This window comes from Lingula anatina, chromosome 1 (genome assembly GCF_051362555.1).
Source record: "Lingula anatina isolate TDL-2025a chromosome 1, LinAna3.0, whole genome shotgun sequence".
NCBI lineage: Eukaryota > Metazoa > Brachiopoda > Lingulata > Lingulida > Lingulidae > Lingula > Lingula anatina.
In genome coordinates this window covers 13,364,503-13,389,123 of record NC_141767.1, presented here as the reverse complement: position 1 = coordinate 13,389,123, position 24,621 = coordinate 13,364,503, and the positions used below count along the sequence as shown (strand labels likewise).

Here is a 24,621-nt window from a genome sequence, read left to right as displayed (position 1 = left end):
AATTACGAATAAATTGTACATGTATTGTATGCTTATGCATGTACTTGCTCAGGAAACGGAGTGAATAATTCAGGGCCGGGTGTTTTGGGATGTTAAAACAGAGGCAAATTGAATATAGATTAATGATGCGCGAAGAAGGCTTAAAGCTATTACAATGAATTAGTTTGGCGTGGGAGAATGGTTTGGCAGAACGTGCATAGATTTCATAATAGAGGTAATTCCGAACACAAGTGTAATGATCGTATAATGTTGGCAAGTGCCTGGTGTCGGTCACGGCGTGCAAACCAGTCTGAATACCAGAGGAAAGATCACATTTTTGGAAGAAAGAAGTCCGTGATCCTCATTTTCAATCATATGAGGTATGCAAGGAAGATGAAAGTCACACTGGTGGGTTTATTTTAACAGGTGCAGTGTATGGCATCGCCATACATGAGGCGCAGTGACCATTTATAATGGCTAGCGCAGACATTCGTTTCCTGATGTCTTTCTTTCGGTTATCTGAATGTTTATGTAATGCAAATCTTTGATAACAAAGCACCTGCCAAAATACCAAAACAGGAGGAACTTTTGAGAACTGAAATAACCTTTCTATTACAGCCATGCATTGTGCGCACCGAAATGGCGTGAAAAGACCAAACTAATTATTTGGTTATTTTAACCTAACGATTTTGATCAATTTCTCTGTCAATTATCTTACTACTTTTTATCAATATTAATTGAACCCTTGTCAGTGGTCTAAACCGAAGGTCGACAAGAGTCGGGAGACATCGACTACCGCCTTTTGTCGAAAACAAAAAGAACAATGCACACTAAATCTGATGATGAATTGTCACAATTCAGTGCCTAGCTTTCTCTTTTACTTGATTATGTCCTGTACTCGCGCCATTTTCTCTCTAAAATCAATAATTAAGTATCAAAGTATACGTTTTTCTGCTGCTGAACTCAGAAGACCTTATCGTGAAGCCTTCATGCTTAACATTTTTATGATTGATAGACTAATAGGGAACTATATACCTTTGACAAATTTGTAAGACCGTGCCCATTTAGAACGGTCTTATTCTCCTCCAACAATATGTAATTAAATGTATCTGCCCTATTTAATCTATTCTAAAGTTAATCAATAAGTATACATGACTGGGGATTATGCCCAAAGGAAACTGGGAAGTAAAAGGGCGTGCTTTATAGTGTGCACCTTGTGTATACAAACATAACCGATTGGAAATCATACTTATATACAAACATCATTCACTTTTACCTGTTAATGGCATCTTAAATGGCTATCGATAAACAATACGCTTTTCGATTGTTACACTTATAGATGCTATTGTGTTAAAATCGGATTACGAAAGGGGTGATTTCGCTGAGATTACATCGGAATAAATTACTATTGCCATTTGTGCACAGTGCAGTTGAGGGGTACTTTGTTTTGTCAGAAAATCCTTGTGCCAGTATAAATGAAGTCAGCGCAATGATTCTTGGGCATGTCAGAAGATTTTTTTGAGTTTCTCATTGGGTCTCATTTAACTACAATTTCTAACGGTTGCAACAAAATTCATCGAAGATGTGGGTCCATTGCAAGGTGAATTTCGTTCTCTGTGACTCTGACAGATCCAGGGCAGGCTCTGAGGTTATCATGTCAGCCATGCAGTTTCTGTCTGAAGCTTATGTGCACTTGTTTGGACTTATACAATTATTTCTATCCTTTAAATAATTAAAATAGATTAATTCATTGAATTTAGTTGTAAATTGAAAAAAACATTATCAATTTAGCATTTGCACAATAGCTATCAATTAGACTTCTCTTAAATATCCCAGGCAAGTTTTTTTTCTGTATTTGGGTTAATCCGATTCAGAAGGCCACTTCCATGCATAATTTTGTTCACATGGTCTTACTCTTTGATAAGTGGTTATGGTTAAAAAAAGTGAACACCTGGTGTGGTGAGAAAGTTGCCTGTTTTAAACGTGTTCATTTAAGTTTATAAACACAGCCTATATGATTATTTGTTTGCAGTTTTGGTGAAGTAAGCGCCTAAGCTCCTCGCGTCCTGCATGATGTGATACTCTCGAATGCCACCATGAATTTGTTTTATCTTTTTATTCATTTTTCTTGGAGGGGGATGGGTACTAGGTAATGCTGCTTTTGTTTGATGGTCATTAGGTAAAGTCGATTTCGTATTATTGGTGTGATGCCGTTTACGAACGATTGGCCCACAATAAATGTAGTTGACATACTTAAATGGGCTTCTATCCTGGAGAGAAAAACATCGCCGAGAAGATCATAGGCCGTAAAATAGGTTAGATACTTTGCGGAACGCAACTTATACAACATTTCCATAGATTTTTAGATCGATCTATCCCTGTGGGGAGTCTCACTAGATTACTGTCAGCTTGGCCGGCTTAAGCGTCTGTCCCGCCTACTAAAAGCTGTAAGGGGGTAATTAACTATGGTGCCCGCTCGGCTGACTGCAATTTAGCGTGAACCCCCAGGGAGTTAGGTCGATCTAAAACTTAATCTTTAGATCGATCTAAATCTCTGGGAAAGCACCCTTAGAGCTAAGATTCATAGCAGTTTTAAGCAAAGACCGATTTTTAACTTAAGCTGTTCTGTGAAACATTCCATCATAATAAAGTTTGTACTTAAATGCTACGTACCCTAATAAGAGACCATTCCCAGAGAATATCGTACTAACTTTGGATCGAACTATCTCCAAGGGGATTCTCGCTTAATTACAATTAACTTGGGCGGCTTAGATGTCTGTCTGATAGGGGTAATTAACTATCGCTTAGCAGCTTTAGTAGGCGTACCAGACGTCTAAGCCTCTTGGGCTGAAAGCAATTTAGCGAGGGACCCCCTGGAGATGGACCGATCCTGTTAGATCGATCTAGGGATGGGAACCCAGTCTAATCCAATCTCCTGTATCTCCCCCCAGGTGTGGTATGATTATCAGCTAGTGTGGGACCCTGCAGACTATGGAGGGATCTCGTCAATCCGCGTACCCATGGACAAAGTATGGACTCCAGATATTGTCCTGTTTAACAAGTAAGTGGTTGATATTTTTATAATTGCATGGGTGATGTATAGCCTCGTATCATGTTGTAAAACTCATTGTGCATGTTGTTATAAGTGCTATATTGGACGTTGTATGCTTGTCGACTTCACTTATACCTTTTTCCCCTCTATACAACAGCCACTTCTAACCCCCAACCCTGCTTGTCTACTAAGTAGTCCTTTAGTATTAGTTATCTCAGTTAGCAGTCTACGGAGTGCGGGATGCATACGGTATAGCATGTGATACAACCTAACCGCACGTCATTAAAACAAATAGACAACTATTTCGAGCTAGTCACTTTCGTACCACACCATTTATACTGGGTCATTAAAAGCAAATGGCTCACTGTATGTCTGCCGCACATACTGAAATAATACCTGTTTCTTTTAATGCTATCATAATCTAATAAATGATAATGATTTTCGAATTACCTATGCAGGCCATACAATGAAGCTTACGCTCGACCAAACACCTCCCACGCTTTTGGTCGCGCGTAGGCCTTACCAGTAACATTTCCTATAGTCGATTTCATTTGTTTTAGTGTATTCCACTGAACCAAAACGTAAATCTTTCATATTGTGATAAGGAGGCAGTAATATAGATTGTAAAAGGAGACATTTTCCAGCAAGCTACTTGTTAGTGCTATGCTGGGACACGGGTGTATTTACTTCCTCTACGTTGGAACAACGCAGCGGGTTTTCGGGGGTTTTGTCGAGCTTTTTTCAAGTTCCAGTTCTCATCTCTTCGTGTTAGTCTTCTTGGTGAAGGTAAGCCTTTGTTTTTTATGTTTTTGTATTACCTTTATTTTATAACTTTGAGTAATTTTGTTATATATCCATTAGACTTTTATTATTATTATTATTATCATTATTTATCACACTATCTGATTTTTGTTAATTTATAATGGTCGGCTAAGGCCATTTAACTTGTAAGGTGCTCTTGGGTAAAATAAGCTATACACGTCAAAATTATTTTAATAACATTTAATTTCTTCTGCTATGTGTTGATACTCTTTGTCATTCACGTTATTGATTTACAAACTTGATCCCCCCTCTAAAAACAAAGAAATACAAGAGTTTGCAGACGGTACAGAATAGCGCCATACACCAAAGTATGGATAATTTCACAGGAGGGCTGTTTTAGATATTTTGTTAGCATTTTGTGTTAGAGCGCAACAGTGTTTTCACTCTCTGTGTCACTTCCATGCTGCACCGTCCAAATGTAAACTGGTCTCACACTTGACAGTTCCTGTCTCTAAACTTATCTTCATAATCTTTTTTTATCATATTGTAGTCAGGCGACGTTTGTAGGTCATACTGGTCCAAATGTTTATGCACACATTTATTTGAACATCGTGGTTTTCCAGTATTTATAAGAGACGTAGTCAATGTTACATTCTTTTTAACCATTTTTGACGTATATTGCATGTTGTGCTAAGATGAAGACAATACACGTACTATCAGGTACTACATTTCATACTGCCAACACATTATATGAAAAATTACCTTTCGCTTGCATAACAAACACTTTGCAGTTTATGAAGAGAGTAAAATGTGCTTTGTTCCTCAGGTCATGCTTTGACGCATCAAAATGGCGAATCGGGTAACTCACGGGCAGTGACACGATGCTAGCAGGGAAGAGACGGGTTCTTTAAAAATAACAGATGGGGAATGCGTATTTAAAACTGAATGCAACACTGACCGCATACATGTACATGTATCAGCTGTTCGTATTAAATGTAATTTTTATTTCCAGTGCTGATGGAAAATACCAAGCTTCTTATAGATCTAATGTAGTAATCTACAAAGATGGACTCATGCTGCACGTCCCTCCAGCCATTTACAAGAGTGCCTGTCAGATTGATGTGCAATATTTTCCATTCGACGAACAAGAGTGTGAAATGCGAATGGGTTCGTGGACATTCAATGGCGACCAAGTCGGGTTTTTGTGGCACATGAACTTATCCGAAGTGGATTTTAATGACTATATGCCAAGTGGGACTTGGGATATACTAAGAGGGCCCGGGCAGATTGTCGATTTCCCCCCAAAGGACGGCAAACCAATGGAAACTAGAGTTATATTTACAATTAAGATAAGGAGAAAAACATTATTCTATACTGTGAATTTGATAATACCATGCGTGTTGATCTCCTTCCTAAGTGTCGGAGTGTTCTATCTACCATCGGACGGAGCAGAGAAAATAACACTTTGTATTTCTATCCTTATCGCTTTGGTAGTGTTCATACTACTGGTGTCTAAAATGCTTCCTCCGACGTCACTGACGATACCACTCATTGCCAAATTCCTGCTCTTTACGTTTATCATGAACATATTGTCTATATTCTCAACTGTGATCATCATCAACTGGCACTTCAGGTCGCCCAGATCTCACTCTATGCCAAAGTGGGTGCGAATTGTGTTCCTGAATTATCTCCCACGGCTCCTGTGCATGAAGAGACCAAACCACGAGGAGCAGTATCTTAAGGGCCTACGGCGGGCTGAGCAAAAGCAAGAGATATACACTCATATTGACCATAACAGGGACAGTAAGCCATATGGCCTGTACACGCCTAGCCCAAGAAACGAACTTCTTGAGTTATCAGAACTACACAATCTGGGTCGCTCCCCCTCACGGGATCGCAATAAGAGGACTTACGGTAACTCTCGCAGTCCTGAACATAATAGCTTGCCAGCGGACTTTTATGATGCCGCAGATAATGTCCGTTTTGTTGCCCAGCACATGCAAGATCAAGACGAATACAATGACGTGAGTATGAACAGTCTTTGGGCTTTGGACGGCACTATTGGATCCAATACGCACGTTTACCCATGGACGCTCATTAATTACTGTTCTGCTCTTACTTAAGAATATTAGAAGTTACTAGCAACTATTGGTTGGTTCCATTACCTCATGTAGAAATCCTTATGTAAGACCTTGGGACAGCACATCGGGCGCTTTCCAGCGTGATCGTCATCATGTTTTACAACGTGGTCCAAATACCTGAAAATACGACTACAAAGTTCAACAAAAAGTTATTTAAACTTTACAAATTAATTTTGATATTCCTTCTGTTTTAGATTTTAGAAGACTGGAAGTATGTGGCTCTGGTCATTGATCGTCTACTTCTGATGATATTCCTGGGTGTCAATATTGCTGGGACTTCGGGCATATTTCTTCAAGCTCCCAATATATTCACTGCTGTTGGAGAGGGATCAGTGAAAGCGCATAGCTAGTTAATAGACACTGTTCTTCCAAACACTAATTTTAGAGATAGTTATCAATTTTCCATTATGAGGGGCACTAGAAAAATCAAACTTTTGACTAATATATCGTGAAAACAATGAAACCCAATGAAAGTAGACCGTAATGAAACTAGTGTCTAGACTGCATCTTTTGGTGCGAGTTTAACACATAAAGTGTCCGAGAGGGCCAGCTACATTTTTGCTGTAGCTGTATCCTTGCTGTGGGCAAGTTTTATACATTGTGAGATACCATTACCTCTCTTGTGCAATTGTAATTTCAAAGTCAAATGTTAAATTAAAACGGCGCGTAATTCGGTAGTCTTCCGTTATGTATCCATCAATGTAAAGTGACAGAAACCATTTTATTTGTTTAATGGCTCTATACTCCCTTTGTTAGCAAAGAGCGGATCCACAGCGCCGTAGAGGTTGGTTATGTGTATAGTGATTGGTATAAACCCGTTTCTCCTTGGTGGTGAAAGTAGATGTGTGTTGTATATAGTGGTCAAAATTGTCAAGCAAATATACATAAAACGTCGTTGGGTTTCTGTATAGCAATTAAGGAAACTGATGTATAAGATAACGCCATGAAAGTTGTTATTCAAAATATTTTTATATGATTCAATTGTAAGTAATGAACTGTGTGCACGTGGAAGTCTCTTGTCGCGTATTGTCTTATTGTTGTAACATTAAGCTGTGCAGAAAATGGTGTTTGGTTCTTGAAGGCCCGCATTTAACGTAACAATTTGCGCTAATCAATTTTTTCTCGAGAGATACTAGTACTGGTGCATATAGTTGCCGATTAACAATAAACGTACACTATAAAGCCTTTCTAGATGCAGTGACGATATATAAGTATTTATCTATATGATTGTGATTTATTAGTTATTTTATCATTTGCACAATGGCAGTACGTCAACTTTGTACTATGAAATAAGATGCAACATAAAATGTTCTTTTTATCATATTGTACAAGAAGGTTCTCTTCTGATTATTTTATAGTTTGTCACAATACGCTATTTAGTAGACTTGGCGGACGTTAAACTACTATTATGTAGACGTCGTGAATATGAGCTTGGTTTAAAGGCACTGCAATGTGGCAGACGGAAATTGAAAACCGAAGATGACTAGTTGTGTACACGGGGAACAGATGAGACATCCCAAAAATCGAAGAACGAAACCGGATAATCATCTTTAAAAGGTACATATGAAAGTTAATTGATGTTTTGGTGGCATTTACATGGGTAAAAAAAATGCACACATATACTGTATACACTGTATACGTACTGTGATGTATATTCTTCCACGCGCATTTCGCTCTGTTTGTGTTGCAAGTCACAAGGTGCCGCCACAGGCCCTGTGTAAGTGTCCTTTTTTGTTGTTGTCGCATGCTTTCTGTGCTGCAGCTGCAATGTCGCACGTTTCTGGTCGCAAAAAATCGTCATATCGCCACCTGTTGTTTAGAATTTGCCTTTATGCAGTTAGGGCCACATTAGCTAGCCGGCGCAGCGTAGCTCTATCCCAATAGCAGAGGCATATATTTTGTATTTCTTGATTTATTTGGTACTTAGAATTATTATAAAAATTACCTATTATTGTATATCTATTTTAGGTTGTGAACTATTTTGATTTTTGGTTCATAATTGAAACATTTAGTATGTTTCTTTTTATTCCTTAGAAACTAGAATTAAATTAGTACTAATTCAATACAGTAATTTACATCAGCAAAATAATCTTTCCATATCATCTGTGCAAAGTCTCCTGGAGACATAGAAAGCGCTCTTGGTGCTCTTAGTATCAATTTTAAAACTGCGTAATGCGTTTGCTGATGCGGTCCGGTCCTTTTCTAGCGCTGACGGTAATTACCAGGTCTCATACAAGTCCAATGTGGTCATATATTACGACGGGACTTTGTTGCATGTTCCCCCTGCCATTTACAAGAGCACCTGTCACATGGACGTACAGTATTTTCCATTCGATGAACAGGACTGCCCAATGACACTTGGCTCGTGGACATTCAGTGGAGAGCAACTTGGATTCCATTGGTATGAAAGCGAGGGTCAAGTTTACAGCACGCTAGATCTAAGTGACTACATGCCCAGCGGGACGTGGGATATTATTAAGGGACCGGGAGAAATTATTCATATTCCAGCTCAAGATGGCAAGCAAACTCTTACAAGAGCCATTTATACAGTGCGAATCAAGCGTAAAACGTTATTTTATACAGTGAATTTGATTATTCCATGCGTATTGATCTCTTTTCTTAGTGTTTGCACGTTTTTCTTACCAACGGACGCCGGTGAGAAGATAACGCTGTGCGTCTCTCTACTTATCTCTCTGGTTGTTTTCATACTTCTGATCTCCAAGATGCTTCCACCAACATCATCCTCAATACCTCTTATTGCCAAATTTTTACTGTTCACCTTCATCATGAACATCGTTTCCATCTTCACGACTGTGATTATTATCAATTGGCACTATCGGTCGCCGAGATCCCACAGAATGAATATGTGGGTAAGAATATTGTTTTTGAATTATTTGCCTCGTTTACTCCTTATGAAAAGACCAGATCATTACGGCCAATATATGAGAGGTCTCAAAAAGAGAGAAGAAAAGAGAAAACAAAAGGAGAGAAACATTCGTGATATTAAATTGACTAGTTCCTCAGACCGCAGAGAAACTGAGAGTGCATACCAGGATAGAAGTGGATCCGACACAAAAAGAGAAGTGCTGGGTGCTATTGAAAATACAGACTTTATATCTCAACATGTCCGGGACCGAGTGGACCATTCTTACGTAAGTGTGCTAGAATACTGAAAACACACACACACACACACATACACACACACACGCACACGATCAAATTAAAGGTCTGCATCCAAGATGTTCATTTTTTATCATACAGGCCTACTGCATGTAGCAGACGTAATACTAGTTACAAAAATTGTGATGAAACCATCTTAAATATTGATTTTTAAAACCATTTTTCTATATGCCAAAATGGTAATCTAAGGCGTGACCAGTATAAGTTTATTTCAAGATTGGAAGTCTATTATTACAATATCGTGCCGTATAGGTGTATAACGAATCAAGTGATCGTTATGGCCATACATCAATCTCACATAATGCATCCAAAAACACGAATTTAATAAGGTGACGCAATATGTTTATTCTTAAATTTGAATTTGATAAATATTGTCGAAACTTGATCACTTGAGGCATGATCGAGACCCACCTTAGATCATCCTATATCATATTGGTTTGACCTGGTTGGTCCGAACAGAGGATATTTTCTCAGAATACCACTGGCCGCTGGGACATACACCAAGGTTTATCAGGTTTATTTGACAGCTAATCTATGTTTTCTATTGATTTTGCAGGTTCTCAAAGACTGGAAATACGTTGCCATGGTGATTGATCGGCTACTACTCTATATCTTTTTGCTTGTTAACATCGGTGGAACAGTGGGGATTTTCTTCAATGCCAAAACGATATTTGACATAGGAAGTGATTCTAAGTGAAATGCCTCGTTTTGAAGAGTTCGTTGTATATTTTACAGAGCTGTACACGCATGCGCATAGACTTATGAATACCACGTTGGTATCGATTGTGAGGACGTTATGATTATTATTTCGCAGGAGACACCTTTGGTGGTTCAAGTTTAGAACCCAAGATTATGTCTTGGCAGAGCGCGTAAATGGCGTGACATGTAGGATGTTGTGGTGACCCGGATGACTTCCAGCTCACCATTTCAAATGTGGGGTTATCCCTCGAAGCCGTTTTTGTTTTAAGTGCTTCGCAGGTGTTGCGCCCAATTGCTGGGAGATAAATAAACGGTGAAGAGAGAGAGAGAGAGAGAGAGAGAGAGAGAGAAAGAGAGAGAGTTAAAATTAGTGGATTCGCAAATTGCTTAATTTATAAAAAGAAAATCTCCGTTATCAACAGCCATAACGATTAAAATTATACTTCCGATTTCTCGGGGGGAAATTAATTTAGTTGTATAGTGTGAAATATCAAACGGGATGTAATACTCTCTTCGAGAATTTTATTCTAAATCACGTGGAATGCAGAGAACGTCGTTATTGTATGTATACAGTGTATATTGAGATATATACTCCCCTACTAAGAAAAAAAGTGTCACCCCTAACACAATGCGTAAAGTGATACAGAAAGTCATGCCATGAACATATATTCTCTATTCAACTTCTAAATAGAATTTTTTCACAAAAATTTACTGATTGTACCACCAATGAATAAACTAAGCATATTAAAGAAAACCAAAGCCACATTTTAGTATTTTGTAAAGTATCCTCTGGATTGGAGGACGCACCTGTCGCGTCTGTGCGTGGGGTCAAAAAGTTCTGTCATGTTTCGCAGTGATGGCGCTCCACATAAGGTGCAAAGATATCAGATCATTTTTGTTTGCAAAATTATCCCTCATTTATACATTTCTGAGGATATCCTAACACATTCTTAACGAGGTTTTGATCCAGGGAATGAGCTGACCATTGGGGGGTCTAAATTTGGTACGCACATAACCAGCCTACTGTTGCATTGGCTGTACATGGAGTAGCATTACCATGATAAGACATAAACGGGGGATAATTTTCCCCAAAGATATTCTCGACAGAATTCCTTAAGTTTCCTTTCCAGTACTTGGATGCAGGGGTTTGTGTTAAGGTTCCCACTGCCAGCTCGCCTACACCATGGTAGGCGATACGCCGCATGCATAACTTGGGTTGGGCGAGTCCTGTCGACCGAAGGCAGAAATTGGGAATATACTTCTTACCAGCTGTTCTCCAAACCCTTTCACGTCCATAAATTCTGACAACACTGAGCTTGCTTGCTACTGATAACAATTTCAAAGCCTAGTTATTGGCTGCTGTCCATGCCAGAGTTCCGGTATACCAGCTGATTCAAAGAAGACGGTTCCTGGCAGTGATGACTGGTCTCCTTAAAAAAAACTGCCAAAATATCGGCGATTGTGCAGACGTCTTCTGACGGAAGCTCAGAAACTTAGTTTGCCTTGTTCTTGTTAAATATTGCAGTCACGTTCCTAAATGTCATGAAACGTTTTCTACGAAGAGGGCGTATTGACATTTTTCTTTTCTTTGGGTACACTTCCTTCGGTCGGCCTTACCCAGTAATTTTGCCATGTGCCTGTTTCGTTATGATGTTGTCTATCCCTCTGAATGGTCCTTACGGAACAATCCAACCTTCTGGCAATTCGGAGGGTCAAAACTGCCTGCTATGTCAACCACTTGGTAAAAAATGTATCCCACTTAGGAGCTACATATTAAAAATAATTGGTTTTGGAGTATGTTACTGGTGACACTAGGTAGGTCAATGTTCTACTACTCACATCTGCAATTTACACGATGATCGGATGCCTAGTTGTTATGTAATACTAAAATTATAACTATTGATACCCTTGTAGCAAGGTGCATTATTGCGGTAGGGTTAAAACTTTTTTGGGTAGGGGTGTATAGATCAATTTGTATTAGATAATACAAGAATATGTTAGCATATTAGAGATACATTCTAAAACAGATTTGTTACAAATTAATTACAAGCATGGCGTGTTTTGTTTATACATACTTGGATACCATTGCCAAAGTCCCTTTCCAACTTTGTCATGTATATGAACAGCAGTATGGCATAGATGCAGTTACGCCGTATAGTATTTTACATACCAGTAATACGTATATTAAAATCATTGATGTGAAATAAAGTTTTTTTGTTTCATTATATGATATTCTCCTTTAACAATTGGAAAAGTTTCTTTAAAACATTTCCATTTTGCACCAATTATCGGAAATGTGAATTCGATATCTTCAAATTGCCGAAAATAAGATACCTGTTTTACCGTGTTATTTTTATAGGAATCATGCGTGCTTCTCAGTATTATACATGTGTTTGGTATCCACCCATATACGGGTATGGTAAAACTCTCCCTCTCTCTCTCCCACTCTCTCTATCTCTTTCCCACACACTCTCTCTCGTAATGACATGTGCTAATTAATAAATCAAACATGCTTTTATAAACAAAGGTAAATGTGGCTTTGATATGGATGACTAAGTATATCTACATATTCTCGGCTATAATATCTGCATCATGCTTATATTTTGAGTCATGGCACTTTGACAACCCCAGATAGAACTGTATTGGAGAAGCACTAATATATATATATATATATGTATATAAATATATACATAAAGCATATGTCTTAGCTCTTTCATGTAACTAAATCGTAAGTAACGTGACTTGTGACAGCTTTGCTGGCTTGATAACACTATTAGACCATACACTTAACTATGGAAATTAGTCGTCCAATCTGTGCAGTTGACTAGGACGCATGGTTTTGTTGAGAGTACACTGAGTGATAGCGATAATACAAAAGCCGACGTCTGTGATTTCAGTTTGTGTGATGGAACAGGCCCGAGACTTCGCACTGCAATGCCTTGGCCTGGATGGAAACTATAGTGAAAGATTATATACTACTGTAGTATGCTTAGCTTCTGACGTAGATTTTTTTCTAATAGCACTGAACTATAGTCTGCGATTGACTTCCAGTCACGGGTCTTCTTTCCATACTATTTTTTCTCATCTGCTGCACTTCGCTTGAAAAGAATGCAACGACAAACATCGTGTGCGAGAGTGTTATTTCTGCCTTATCGGATAGTCATTTTTGAACAGATTGTATATGTAAGTAGCAACTGTTTTGATAAGCATATAGGTATGACATAATAATATAAGAAAACCATTGGATTTTGTTTTACCGTAAGCTTATATTAGAACTTATCGCAATATTTTTCAATTGATTATTAATTGATTGATTGATTAATTGCACATGCTTTTATCTGTTTGACCTCTACATGTTGTTCATATTTTATTTTAGCGCCGACGGGAAATATCAAGCAGATTACCGCTCTAATGTAGTCATGTATAACGACGGAACAATGTTGCGCGTGCCTCCAGCTATTTTCAAAAGCTCATGTGAAATCGATGTCAAGTATTTCCCTTTTGATGAGCAAGAATGTGAAATGCATTTTGCTTCATGGACATACTCTGGCGACCAACTCACGTTTGTATGGTATAAAAACGATGACAAAGATTACAGTACTGTTGATTTGGCTGAATATATGCCAAGTGGCACATGGGACATCGTTGTAGGACCGGGGGCTATCATTAATAAGCCAGGTAGAAACGGAAAACCATCCCAAGAACGAGTGGTTTATTACCTGAAAATAAGACGAAAAACTCTGTTTTACATCGTGAACTTAATAATACCATGTGTATTGATATCATTTTTGAGCGTTGGGACATTCTACCTACCGAGCGATGCATGTGAGAAGATAACGCTCAGCATATCCATTTTGATCGCATTGACTGTGTTCATTTTGCTGATGTCAAAGATGTTACCCCCAACATCGTTATCAGTCCCACTTCTTGTAAAATTTCTTATGTTTACATTTATAATGAACATAATTTCCGTTCTCCTGGCTGTTATGACTATAAATTGGCATTTTAGATCTCCAAATTCGCACAGGATGCCAACATGGGTCAGGGTTGTGTTCTTAAACTACTTACCAAGACTTCTCCTTGTCAAACGTCCAGATCACGAAGGACAGTATCGTCGAGGCTGGGAGAAACGAAAGGGAGTTGAACAGGGTTCAGAAATGATGACCCCGGCGACTTCGAAGAGAAATATGCGAGATTTAGAATCAAAAGAAACTTCAGGTGGTCAGAGCACATGTGTACACTCTTACATGACGAACGGCCATAATGAAATGGAGGATGAAAACAACCCCCGCCGCTATTTGCCAGAAATCTACAGATCGGCAGATTCTGTCTCTTTCATTGCTAAACACTTGAAAGAAAGTGATGAATATGAGAATGTAAGTCTCTCTCTCTCTCTCTCTCTCAAGAAAAAAATACTAAGCCACTTTGCGGAGAATGTTTCTGTGCTAAATTTTTTCTTTTACCGTATATTTTAATTTTTTCTTTTTATTGCAGGAAGTACAAGATTGGAAATACTTCGCCTTGGTGGTGGACCGATTGGTTCTCTACTTGTTTTTCATAGTCACCGCAGGCGGGACATTGGGAATGTTTTTTGATGTTCCACACTTGTTTCATCGCCAAGAGGCCTTAACTGGATGAATCAAACGTTTCTCTCTCACACACATACGCGCGCACACACACCAACACGCGCATGAGCTGCGCGCGTTTTCTTACATGAAAAAAATCCAAACTCAAATATACATGAAATAAACTTACGTATTCACACTGCAACAACTGCCAACACATGGAAGCACTTGAATGCGTACAAGATTTACACTGCAGATACCTTTTTGGGGGACAAAAGAAGTGAATTGTTTTAAGCATCTGTTGTAACTTAGTTATAATATGCACGAACTTATACACGGTTCAGTCTCATTGAAATAAGCTATTGACATTGAAAATTAGCTTTTTCTAATTACATATTTTACATTACCTGTAAAATGTTGATATGGGATCTTAATTCTTATTGTGCCGAGGTTTTCCTTTACAGAATAAGTCAACGTAGTAAATTTATGTTGGAAAAACCTCAACTTGTCCTAAAATGCTTAATGATGCTGAATAATGTAGTATATATAGGTCCTTATTTGCTTGTAAAAATGCTTTTAAAGTTCACTTAGCGGTCATAGTATTTTTTACGATCTGAATAATACCCACGTAGGGAGCGTGGGGGTGCGTTTGAATCCAGATGCCCCCACTTTCTCCGCCTCATTTCCGGGAGTCACCACTTATTCCTGTTTTCTGCTTTTTATTTCATAAGGCTGCCCGGAGATAGTAGGATATATATAAAACTTAATGTTACTTTAAATTGAAATTACGGTGATTGTTAACGTAAATGAAGGTCTTTGATGGTGATATTTGTATGTTTGAAATTGCTGTACATGATATTCTACGTGATTGCAATATTTGTCAGTATTATCCAAGGGGATATTGTTAATAGGGGAACAGTTTGTGTATATCGTTTAGTCGAGGTATTTGAATGAAGTAAATTGACCTTGTTGCTGATATACAGCCGTTAAGGAGCCCCCCTTAGCATACTATTGTCTATTTAAACGTTGCATATACATGTAGTTAAATCCAATTTGAAATATTGTTAAAAAGACTTGTGTAGCCTATGTTTCGGGTCCAAAATATAGTACAAACATATGCATAGCGTGTGATACACGTTATGTTTGATAATTTAATTGTTGCACGGTTGTGAAAATAGTACATTTAGAGATAGAGATTTCAGGAGTTCTGTAGAAATCGTCATGGTTTGTTTCCTTGTTGATGTAAGTGTGACCACCGACTAGCTGACGTTTACTTGGTTGGGCTCAGTGATTTGCTAGGATTACCCTTTTTAGGAAGTATTTAGATAGAATCTTCAGTACTAGGCAAAAAAAGAAGACTGTATATTTCACCTCATGGATTGTAAAAAACGTATTCATTGTGTAGATGCAACTATACTTGTACGTGTACGTGTAGAAGAAAGGGGAGTTAACCAGCTGCTTCATCTAAAAACCCTGCTTTGATAGAATTGATAATTACAAACAATGGATATTTATTTAGGAAGTAGTACCGAATGCTTTTGCTCTAATTTCCTTGTATTTTGTATTACATAATAAGGAATAGCCATTTTACAAGCTTTTTGGTATGGGGCATACAAATGTTTAATGGAGATATGAAAAATACCCCGTACAGACATTTTATTCGGATTTGTCGATTAAAAGAAAAAGAAATGTATTGAAACACCAGATGAATATGATTTAGAAATATTTAGGATGCTTTTATTAATAAAAACAGCGACAAGGACCATAGCAAGCAAATCAAAGTCGCATCTCAATTGAGCCAGTTTGAAGAGATGTCAGTTTTTCGCCTAATGTACATCAATCATATTCAAGAATAAAAGCTTGCAAACGGGAATGCTTTATCCTTATGCCCGTTTTTTTTTATTCAACTCATTATCTGTTTTTTGTAGTTGAAAGCAACCAGTTTCTATTACATATAGATATTACATCTTTAAAATTTCTTTATTTTTGAATAACCACATTGGATGTACATGACCAGTTGTATTTAGATTATACTGACCACGTTTCATTGTTTCAACCTGCTCAACCTATATCATTCATCGACCAGTTTCTCCTGTGTGCATTTTAAGCTGCAGTCCCTGCTTTCCCGCCTTGTCGCTGATGTTGGCAAAATAAATCAGTTGATGATGATATGAATTTCTGCGCAATTTTATCTTTGTTAAAAAGACGTTCAGTCTGGACATACACAGTGTGCTCTAAACATGTCAACTTTGCACATTCATGTCGAAGCTGACTTGTAGGCCATCGGGAGAAGCGGCGAGCAGCAGAAAAGCCAAGATACCAGTAGAAAAGCCAAGATACAAACAACACACAAATATTTCCCATTATTATCCAAACAACTTAAGAAATTTTTGTTATGGAAATAACATAAAGATGCAAAATGCCATCGTTCTTCAAAACTGTTATTCTTCAAATCACTGTTACTTCACTGTGAGAGCACCTTACAGAAGTACATGTAGAATGTTATCAAGGTTATTTATCACACAGTTGCCACATTGATCTCCCAGCTGCACTCCAATGTTTTAACTCAACGAATATCTTATGCATGGATTTTACGTAGGTTTGTTTTTAGTAAGAATTGTATCTGTTAAAACTGTAATCTTTCTGTTTGTGTTGTCATTATTTGCTTACTCTTATGATTTCTAGCTATTGGTATATTGCAATCCTTTAAATACAACTTTATATTTAGTTTATTATGTTTTTAAGTTTTGTTTTTGTTGAGTTTTATTTTACTACTTTTAATTAATTCTAGTGCTGATGGTAAATATCAAACAGATTACCGGTCCAATGTAGTCGTATACGAAGACGGAACAATGTTACACGTCCCGCCAGCTATCTTCAAAAGTTCATGTGAAATCGATGTCAAGTATTTCCCTTTTGATGAGCAAGAATGTGAAATGCATTTCGCCTCTTGGACGTACACTGGGGAACAAGTTGGTTTCGACTGGTATTATCAAGAAAAACCATTTAAGAATTACAGTACAGTAGACCTGGCCGACTACATGCCTAGTGGTACTTGGGATATTGTAGTAGGCCCGGGGGCCATTGTGTATCGAGCCGCCAAAGATGACAAACCTGCAGAGACGCGAGTTATTTATTACATACGGATTCGAAGAAAAACTTTGTTTTACATTGTTAATTTGATCATACCTTGTATATTGATTTCCTTTTTGAGCGTTTCAACTTTTTACCTGCCAAGTGAAGCCTGCGAGAAAGTTGCCCTCAGCATTTCTATTCTTATCGCATTAGTAGTGTTCATCTTACTTATTTCAAAGTTATTACCTCCGACATCGTTATCGGTCCCACTAATAGTCAAATTCCTCATGTTTACTTTCATCATGAACATTGTATCTGTTCTTCTGGCTGTAATGACTATAAACTGGCATTTTCGATCCCCAAATTCTCACAGTATGCCAAAGTGGGTGAGAGTAGTATTTCTGAACTACTTACCACGACTGCTCCTTGTTAAGCGACCGAATCACGAAAACCAATACAGACGAGGCTGTCCAGCAGAGAAACAATTAACATCCGAGGAAAGGTGGATGGCAACATTGAAAGAGTCCTCATTATCAACAGAAGTCACGGGCACTAGCTTAAAAGCACCAAAATCTACAAAGGCAGAGCAAATATACAAGACGGCCAGCAATCAAAATCCGAAAGATGGCCGTGAGAGCAGTAAGCGAAATGTACCAAAAAGGTTGATGGATGCAGCCAATGACGTTGCATTCATTGCTAGACACTTGAAGGAAAGCGACGATACCCAGAATGTGAGTTTGTATCTGCTTCCTTCTCTCTTTATATTATCTCCACCCTTCTCTGTGTGTCCTTTCTCTTTTCCTTTTTTTTTCTGATCATCTATGGCTTATGAGATAGCGATAGCGAAGAACTCAACTCTGTAACCGTGCGCCTAGCCCTAGACATGCATACTACACAGTACATACATGTAAGTATGTAGGAATGCACGGTGCGTAATAAAATTTCATTAGGTTTCGGTATTACATGTCGATTACACATAATAGGATTTTTCTTTCTATAATTTCAGGAAGTTCAAGATTGGAAGTACTTTGCTTTGGTGGTGGACCGTTTGCTGCTTTATTTATTTTTCATAGTGACCATTGGCGGAACATGTGGATTGTTTTTTAATGTTCCGCATATTTTTCATAGGCAAGAAGCGTTAACTTCATAACATGGCGATATTCGATGATAAGAATGTCTCAACTGGAAATGTTTAGGAACGAAAAAAAAAAATAAAAAGGATGGAACTAGTATTTTTGAGCAGACTGTAACGTGGTTGTCAAAGAGAAAACTTTTACGGCGCTGTTATTGATTTTGGATTTTTACAGTGATTACGAAAATAATGAATACAGTAAGGGATATCTGAATAATTTTTTCCGTTGAGATGTGCATATTTCTTACCTGAATGTCGCTATAAATGGTAATAGATCTCTTGGACATTAGTGATAAAAATGTTAAAGTCGTAACGTTTATTTGTTTGTTTTCATTATGATTTCATAATTGACGACTATTTGTAGTCATTCATTATTATATAGTACACTCACTATATTTTCACTTGAGTAAAATTAGAATCAATAAAATGAAGCGCATGGCGTTTTCAAACCCTTGTTATTCGTTGGTTTTTGAAGCATTGGTAAACATTTGGCAATTCGTCCAAAAATTCGATGTACTTGCTCTTATAGAGATGCAAGAAGCATTTAAGTGAATCTGCACACAGGGTCTTAGGCAGTTTAATACATGTAGGCCTACCTCGGTTCTCAAGGAAACTATTTTGCACCAACCCCTTTCCTTTTTTGTATTTCTGCTATTTAGATTTTGAAATAAATTCAAGAAAATGTGCACTTTAAAGTCTGATAAGCACAAAGCACAAGCTTAGAATTAGCAAACATAGCGAGCTTTAAAAAATATACACTTTCGAAGCCGTAGGAGTGATAGATCGTATTTGAGAGAAAATGTGCTTAGTTTTGTTTTGTTTTGAAATTAAGAAATAAGTAGCAAGAGAAAACGAAGTCCACTGCACCATGCTTCACGCCCTTTTCTCCTCTGGCTTATCGTTATTGATCATGAAATAATAATCCAATATTAAACCACCTGCTGTTCTACTGCAGGGCTTAACAAAATAGCAATAGGCGGTTTGTGCTTTTGCTTTTGCTGGAACCCATTTGCAATTAACTTGGTTTGCCCATATTTTGTGACTCTTGCTTAACACCCCCGCCCCCTTCCCCCCGTCATTAAGCATTTTTGATCGACGAGACCTGCTACATACATGTATATTTACAATATTAGTGCTTGATGAGTGAAGCAATTGTTGATTTTTTCAGAAAAAATTATTCACAAACATTTAAGTTGTACATGTATCAATAAATTTCAAATTAACCGTCATGGGGCAATAAAAACTAGTGGGTGGCCTTAACGGTTTTGGTGTTACACACGCCAAACACGAAAGTTCCTCAACATTGTCATCAAAATTATACCTTTTTAGTCAACAGGGCCGTCATATTTGTGTTTCGAATTTCAAATAATTATTTAACTGTCCCTTTTTGAATAATCTTGAGGAGAATTTCATTTTATTGGACAGTTTTCAACGTCTGAGACCTATGTGGACAACGTACATATTTTGGTTTGACGCACTGCGCGCTTATCCCAACCTGTGTTAAAATTAACTGCATATCAGCAACACCCTTCAGTTCATTCTACTTTGATAGAACCAACACGCAAATGCTGTCCTTGCATGTTTAAAATTGATAATATTTGATATTTTACTCAGCGTGTATTATGCTTAAAGAGAAAATGAAGATTGTAGCACCTGCTTTAATCCTTGGAAATTTGGTCATTGCTATTAGCCGTGATGCTGGCAGTAGAAGTATTTTAATAACTACTAATCTATTACGAATCGGGTGATAAAAATTTCATAATACCACAAAGATTTACCCATTTAATGTCAACTACACACAATGGACAATAGAAGTGTCACCCCCTGAATCAGAGTAATCAAATCATAATCAAGTAATCAATAATCAAAGTAGGCAGATCTTGAGTAGTTATATTGCCCGGTCTACATTTTGTGAAATTTGATGATAATAAAATAATACCAGGAGTACATCATTCCACAGTCATTTATCTCCCCCAAAGTATTGGTTCAGTAGGGGTGACACTTCTATTGTCCATTGTGTGTAATTAAGAATGGCATCCGGCTATCATTTGACGTATACAGAAAAGCTGTAGAAATAAGCGCAGTCATCATTTTAGTTTGCTTTCGGCGATAATGGTGAAGCGTGAGTTCGTCCAAGACGGTGATAAGTTTTCTGTGCTCGACCTTAACGCTCCATGAGAAAGCATAAGATACTGGCAATCTTGGTCTGCTAGTGGTGTTGACTCCATACTCGACTTCACTTCATAATAATCCTTTTATGAAAATCAATAAAATCAATAATTTTTAAAGTTTTCCCCACAAAACTAAATTCAAGGATGCAACATATGCAGCGCACTTATCTCCATTTTAATTTTAACGCTGCCGACAAGAACTGCCTGGCTACCGGTTGATGTGGTCATTTACAAGAGCCCACATACGCCATTTCCCATTCGACGACAAAATCTGCATGATGGAATTTGGTTTCTGGACTTATTCTGCTGATCACCTTCAATTCGTCTACATTTAAACACCTCGACAGTTGACTTATTAACTTACTTGCCCAACCTGCCCAGCGTCTCCTGGTATCCTCCGCTAGGAGGCGCCACCACTAGGGGGGCCTACACAACATAACACTATAAAAATTAAACGGAGGAAATTATTCTGCCTGATTGTATCATACCGTGTATGTCTAACGAGGCGCCACCAATGTTCATATCATAGCCGTTATTTTCCCGTTTTCAGCTCTTTATATTAGTCCTCAATAACATATCAATCGACCATCATTACTAATTTCCATTTTCGGTCACCAACCTTTCATACATAACATACCCGTGTGAGTGCGAGCTTCGATTGTGTTTTTCCAGAGACTATATACGTGCTTCAAAAGGAGAAATATGCGAAGTTAATCTACCCACGTAACGAAACAGACACCGGTTATAGACTCAGTAAGACAGAGGATGCTTTACCTAAATCGAGCAGCAGCTGAAAGGGGGTGGGCACAACTTTTTTCTTTGACCATTAAGCTTTGAACCTGAACCGTGTTTCAGAGGAGAAGGTAGCGATTACGGCAGTAAAGCGCCAACTGAAACCAGTAACAATTACTCTCAACAACAAAGTTCCATGAAAGAAGAGAGATGTTGTGGTAGTATTTATTTTTTGTAAAACTACACGTGGAAGTCATTTGAATTTAGACTGGGACAAAGATTATTGAGATGGTACAAGTGATAAAAAACACGAAAACCTTTTTGTGGTAATCTTGCGAGTTTAAAGATGGCTTTGTTGTGGCATTTATGTTTTTAGCTAAGTATGCATGCTTTGCATGGGCTATGTGTTGATCTCACTGAAAGCAATATCTACCGTGCATTAAAAACGACCCTTTTTGCCAACAACTATCTTGTCAAATACGTTTTTAACCCTTTTAACTTCACATTTATGATGATCTTCGAGTGACATCATAATATTTAACGTTACCTTGCGAGTTTTAAAGGTAAAGCAACAATAACGTAGCAGGGGCAGATCCAGAGCTATTTTCTGACAGTCTTCCAAGTTATCTTTGTTGCTCCATCCTCTATTTTAGACTCTCTTCCGACAGAAAAAATTAGATATCCATAAATGTAAACTCTAAAATCTGACCGTCTTCCAGGAGACCCAGAAGACGGCCTCAATCCGCCCCTGCGTAGGTCGGATTTTAGCGAGACGGGCGTAGGCTGATTACAAAATGTAGAATGTGACATGCAATTAAAGCTGATGCTTTTCAATCACAGAATATAACAATTAAATAAACGATATGTTGTCGTAATATAATTAATTGATAACTCATCATAATGAAATATATCGATTGTGTCGATAAAATCAGAATGGATACCTAAGATTACTTACTTATTCACGTTACCGCCTGGCCTCATTAAAGGAGTTGAATAGCATTTGATTGAAGTTAATTTTACACAAGAAAAAGGACAGAATAACAGAGGTTTTGGTTTGTAAGCATTTTTTTCCTTATCCGCTTGAAGAATGCGTAATGAACATTGTGATGATATGAGATAATGTCCTCGCAGCAAACATACTGTACATTGGGGTGATTTTGCTTATTCGAGCTGATGACGTAACAGCAACGTTTTTGGGGTGAAAACTAACATCGCTTTCAAATATCTGCTTCATCCAAACAGCTATCAACACTCCGTTAGTTTCTCAAGTAAAATACTCCATCTACCGAAAATACAAAATAGGAAACATCTGTTCTCAGGGGATTATAGATGTCTCTTAACGCTTTACACAGTGCACATTTGATTATATATATAGATATGGTTGGGTGTGTGCAGGAGTGTAGGTGTGATGAATGCGAAGGTGCAGCATTTATGTGTTTGTTTCAAGTATTTTGTACTCAAATTGTGTTACTGATTATACATTATATGTAAAGCATATTGTATCTGCACTGTAAAGTGTATGTCTTCATAACATGTGTGGATAAATAGCTTAGGAAGAAAATAAATTAATGATCCTTTTCCTGTAATCTCGAAAAATGTGAAATGCAGAGTTGTTTGCATGCACATCCAGTTATGCAGTTTTTATGTTGTGATTTAATTCCTATACTCACGGTATCAGCATGTGCGTAAAAAAAACTTTACAAATAAATAATGTACTTTATTTTATACTTCTTCTCCCAAAGAATTCATTTTAGAAACACAAGTATGGGTTTTCTTCTACATCGTGGTTGTATAGTTTACTTTAAGAGACAGTTCTTTTATACCATCCTTTTATTTAAACCCTGATGTGTCATTTAACAGGTACCAGCTCACTATTATTAACCGCTATATTTTCTGTACTGTCACACGCGAAGTAAACACTGAATTGGTTGACATCCCCACATAAATTTTCTATGATTAAACTCACGCATTTGATTGAAGAGTCATTACGCACTTTTTGTTTTCTCTTGTTCCACCTAGCGCCGACGGCAAATTCTCAGAGGACTACAAGTCAAATGTTATCATATACAGTAACATTTCCGACACATCAGGTGGCTCGAATTATCTTCTTCGTGCTCCGCCCGCTATCTACAAAAGTTCATGTCAACTGGATGTCAAATATTTCCCCTTTGATGAGCAGATTTGTGATATGTATTTTGGCTCATGGACATACAATAGTGAAGAGTTTGGGTTTGATTGGTACATAAGTTATTACGCCGACGGGAGCGTCTTCTGGAACTACAGTAATACTGACCTAATGGACTACATGCCGAGTGGAATCTGGGGCATAGTCGACGGAGAGGGAAAAATTATAGAGATCGAAAAGGGAAATACTAAGACAACACGAGTAATTTACACTTTGAAAATAAGAAGGAAAACTCTCTTCTACATCGTGAATTTGATTATTCCATGTATGCTTATTGCCACCTTGAGTGTCTTTAATTTCTATCTGCCCGCAGAAGCAGGGGAGAAAATAACATTGACAATTTCAGTTCTCGTTTCTCTGGTTTTCTTCATTATTCTTGTGTCTAAGCTTCTGCCACCAAACTCAGAAGCAGTCCCTCTTATCGCCGAGTTTCTGTTCTTTACGTTCTTGATGAATATCATATCAGTCTTCAACACAGTCATCCTAATTAATTGGCATTATAGGTCTCCTAAAGCACATCGAATGAACCGCTGGGTGCGAGTAGTCTTTCTTAACTACCTCCCCAAACTTCTGATGATAAGACGACCCAACCACGACGCTCTGTATATTCGCGGATTGAAGAGGAGAAAAAAGTATCAAAAAATGATCAATCTTGCCTTTTTTGGAAATTCTGATCTGTCGCCCAAATGGGCGGATGGAGTTCTTCAGGTCCACGACGGGAGTTGCCCGCAGTGCATGGGTCATATAAAGAGTATCAGCAGTGACGTCATCGGTTCCGCTGAAAGAGTCGCTTTCATAGCCGATCACCTGCAAAACGTGGATGAAACAGCCATGGTAAGTGAATTATAATCAGGCTTCTTGTATGTCCCTTTTTAAGTCATTTAAAAAAAGTGTTTGTCTTCAAAAAGAAAGGAATGGATAGAGATAAAGCCTTTTGCTGAGAGATAC

General features: G+C 37.9%; 1 protein-coding gene across 7 annotated transcripts in view; it reads left to right on the top strand.

Moving 5' to 3' along the window:
• The window catches only part of LOC106171170 (acetylcholine receptor subunit beta-like 1), a 45,911-nt gene that overhangs the window by 19,451 nt on the left and 1,839 nt on the right, over nucleotides 1-24,621 (top strand). For 3 of the 7 annotated variants that reach the window (XM_013551360.2, XM_013551359.2, XM_087000880.1), the window contains 3 exons: nucleotides 2,931-3,040; nucleotides 4,806-5,817; nucleotides 6,129-7,563. In XM_013551360.2, coding sequence (XP_013406814.1) covers nucleotides 2,931-3,040; nucleotides 4,806-5,817; nucleotides 6,129-6,284 — 1,278 coding nt within the window. In that variant the 3' untranslated portion in view covers nucleotides 6,285-7,563. Of the gene's footprint in view, nucleotides 1-2,930; nucleotides 3,041-4,805; nucleotides 5,818-6,128; nucleotides 7,564-8,140; nucleotides 9,087-9,670; nucleotides 12,997-13,189; nucleotides 14,190-14,307; nucleotides 16,548-17,169; nucleotides 18,185-18,459; nucleotides 19,040-23,507; nucleotides 24,508-24,621 lie in introns of those variants that run through there. The other 4 variants (XR_015331914.1, XM_013551361.2, XM_013551362.2 and 1 more) reach the window with 4 other exon arrangements.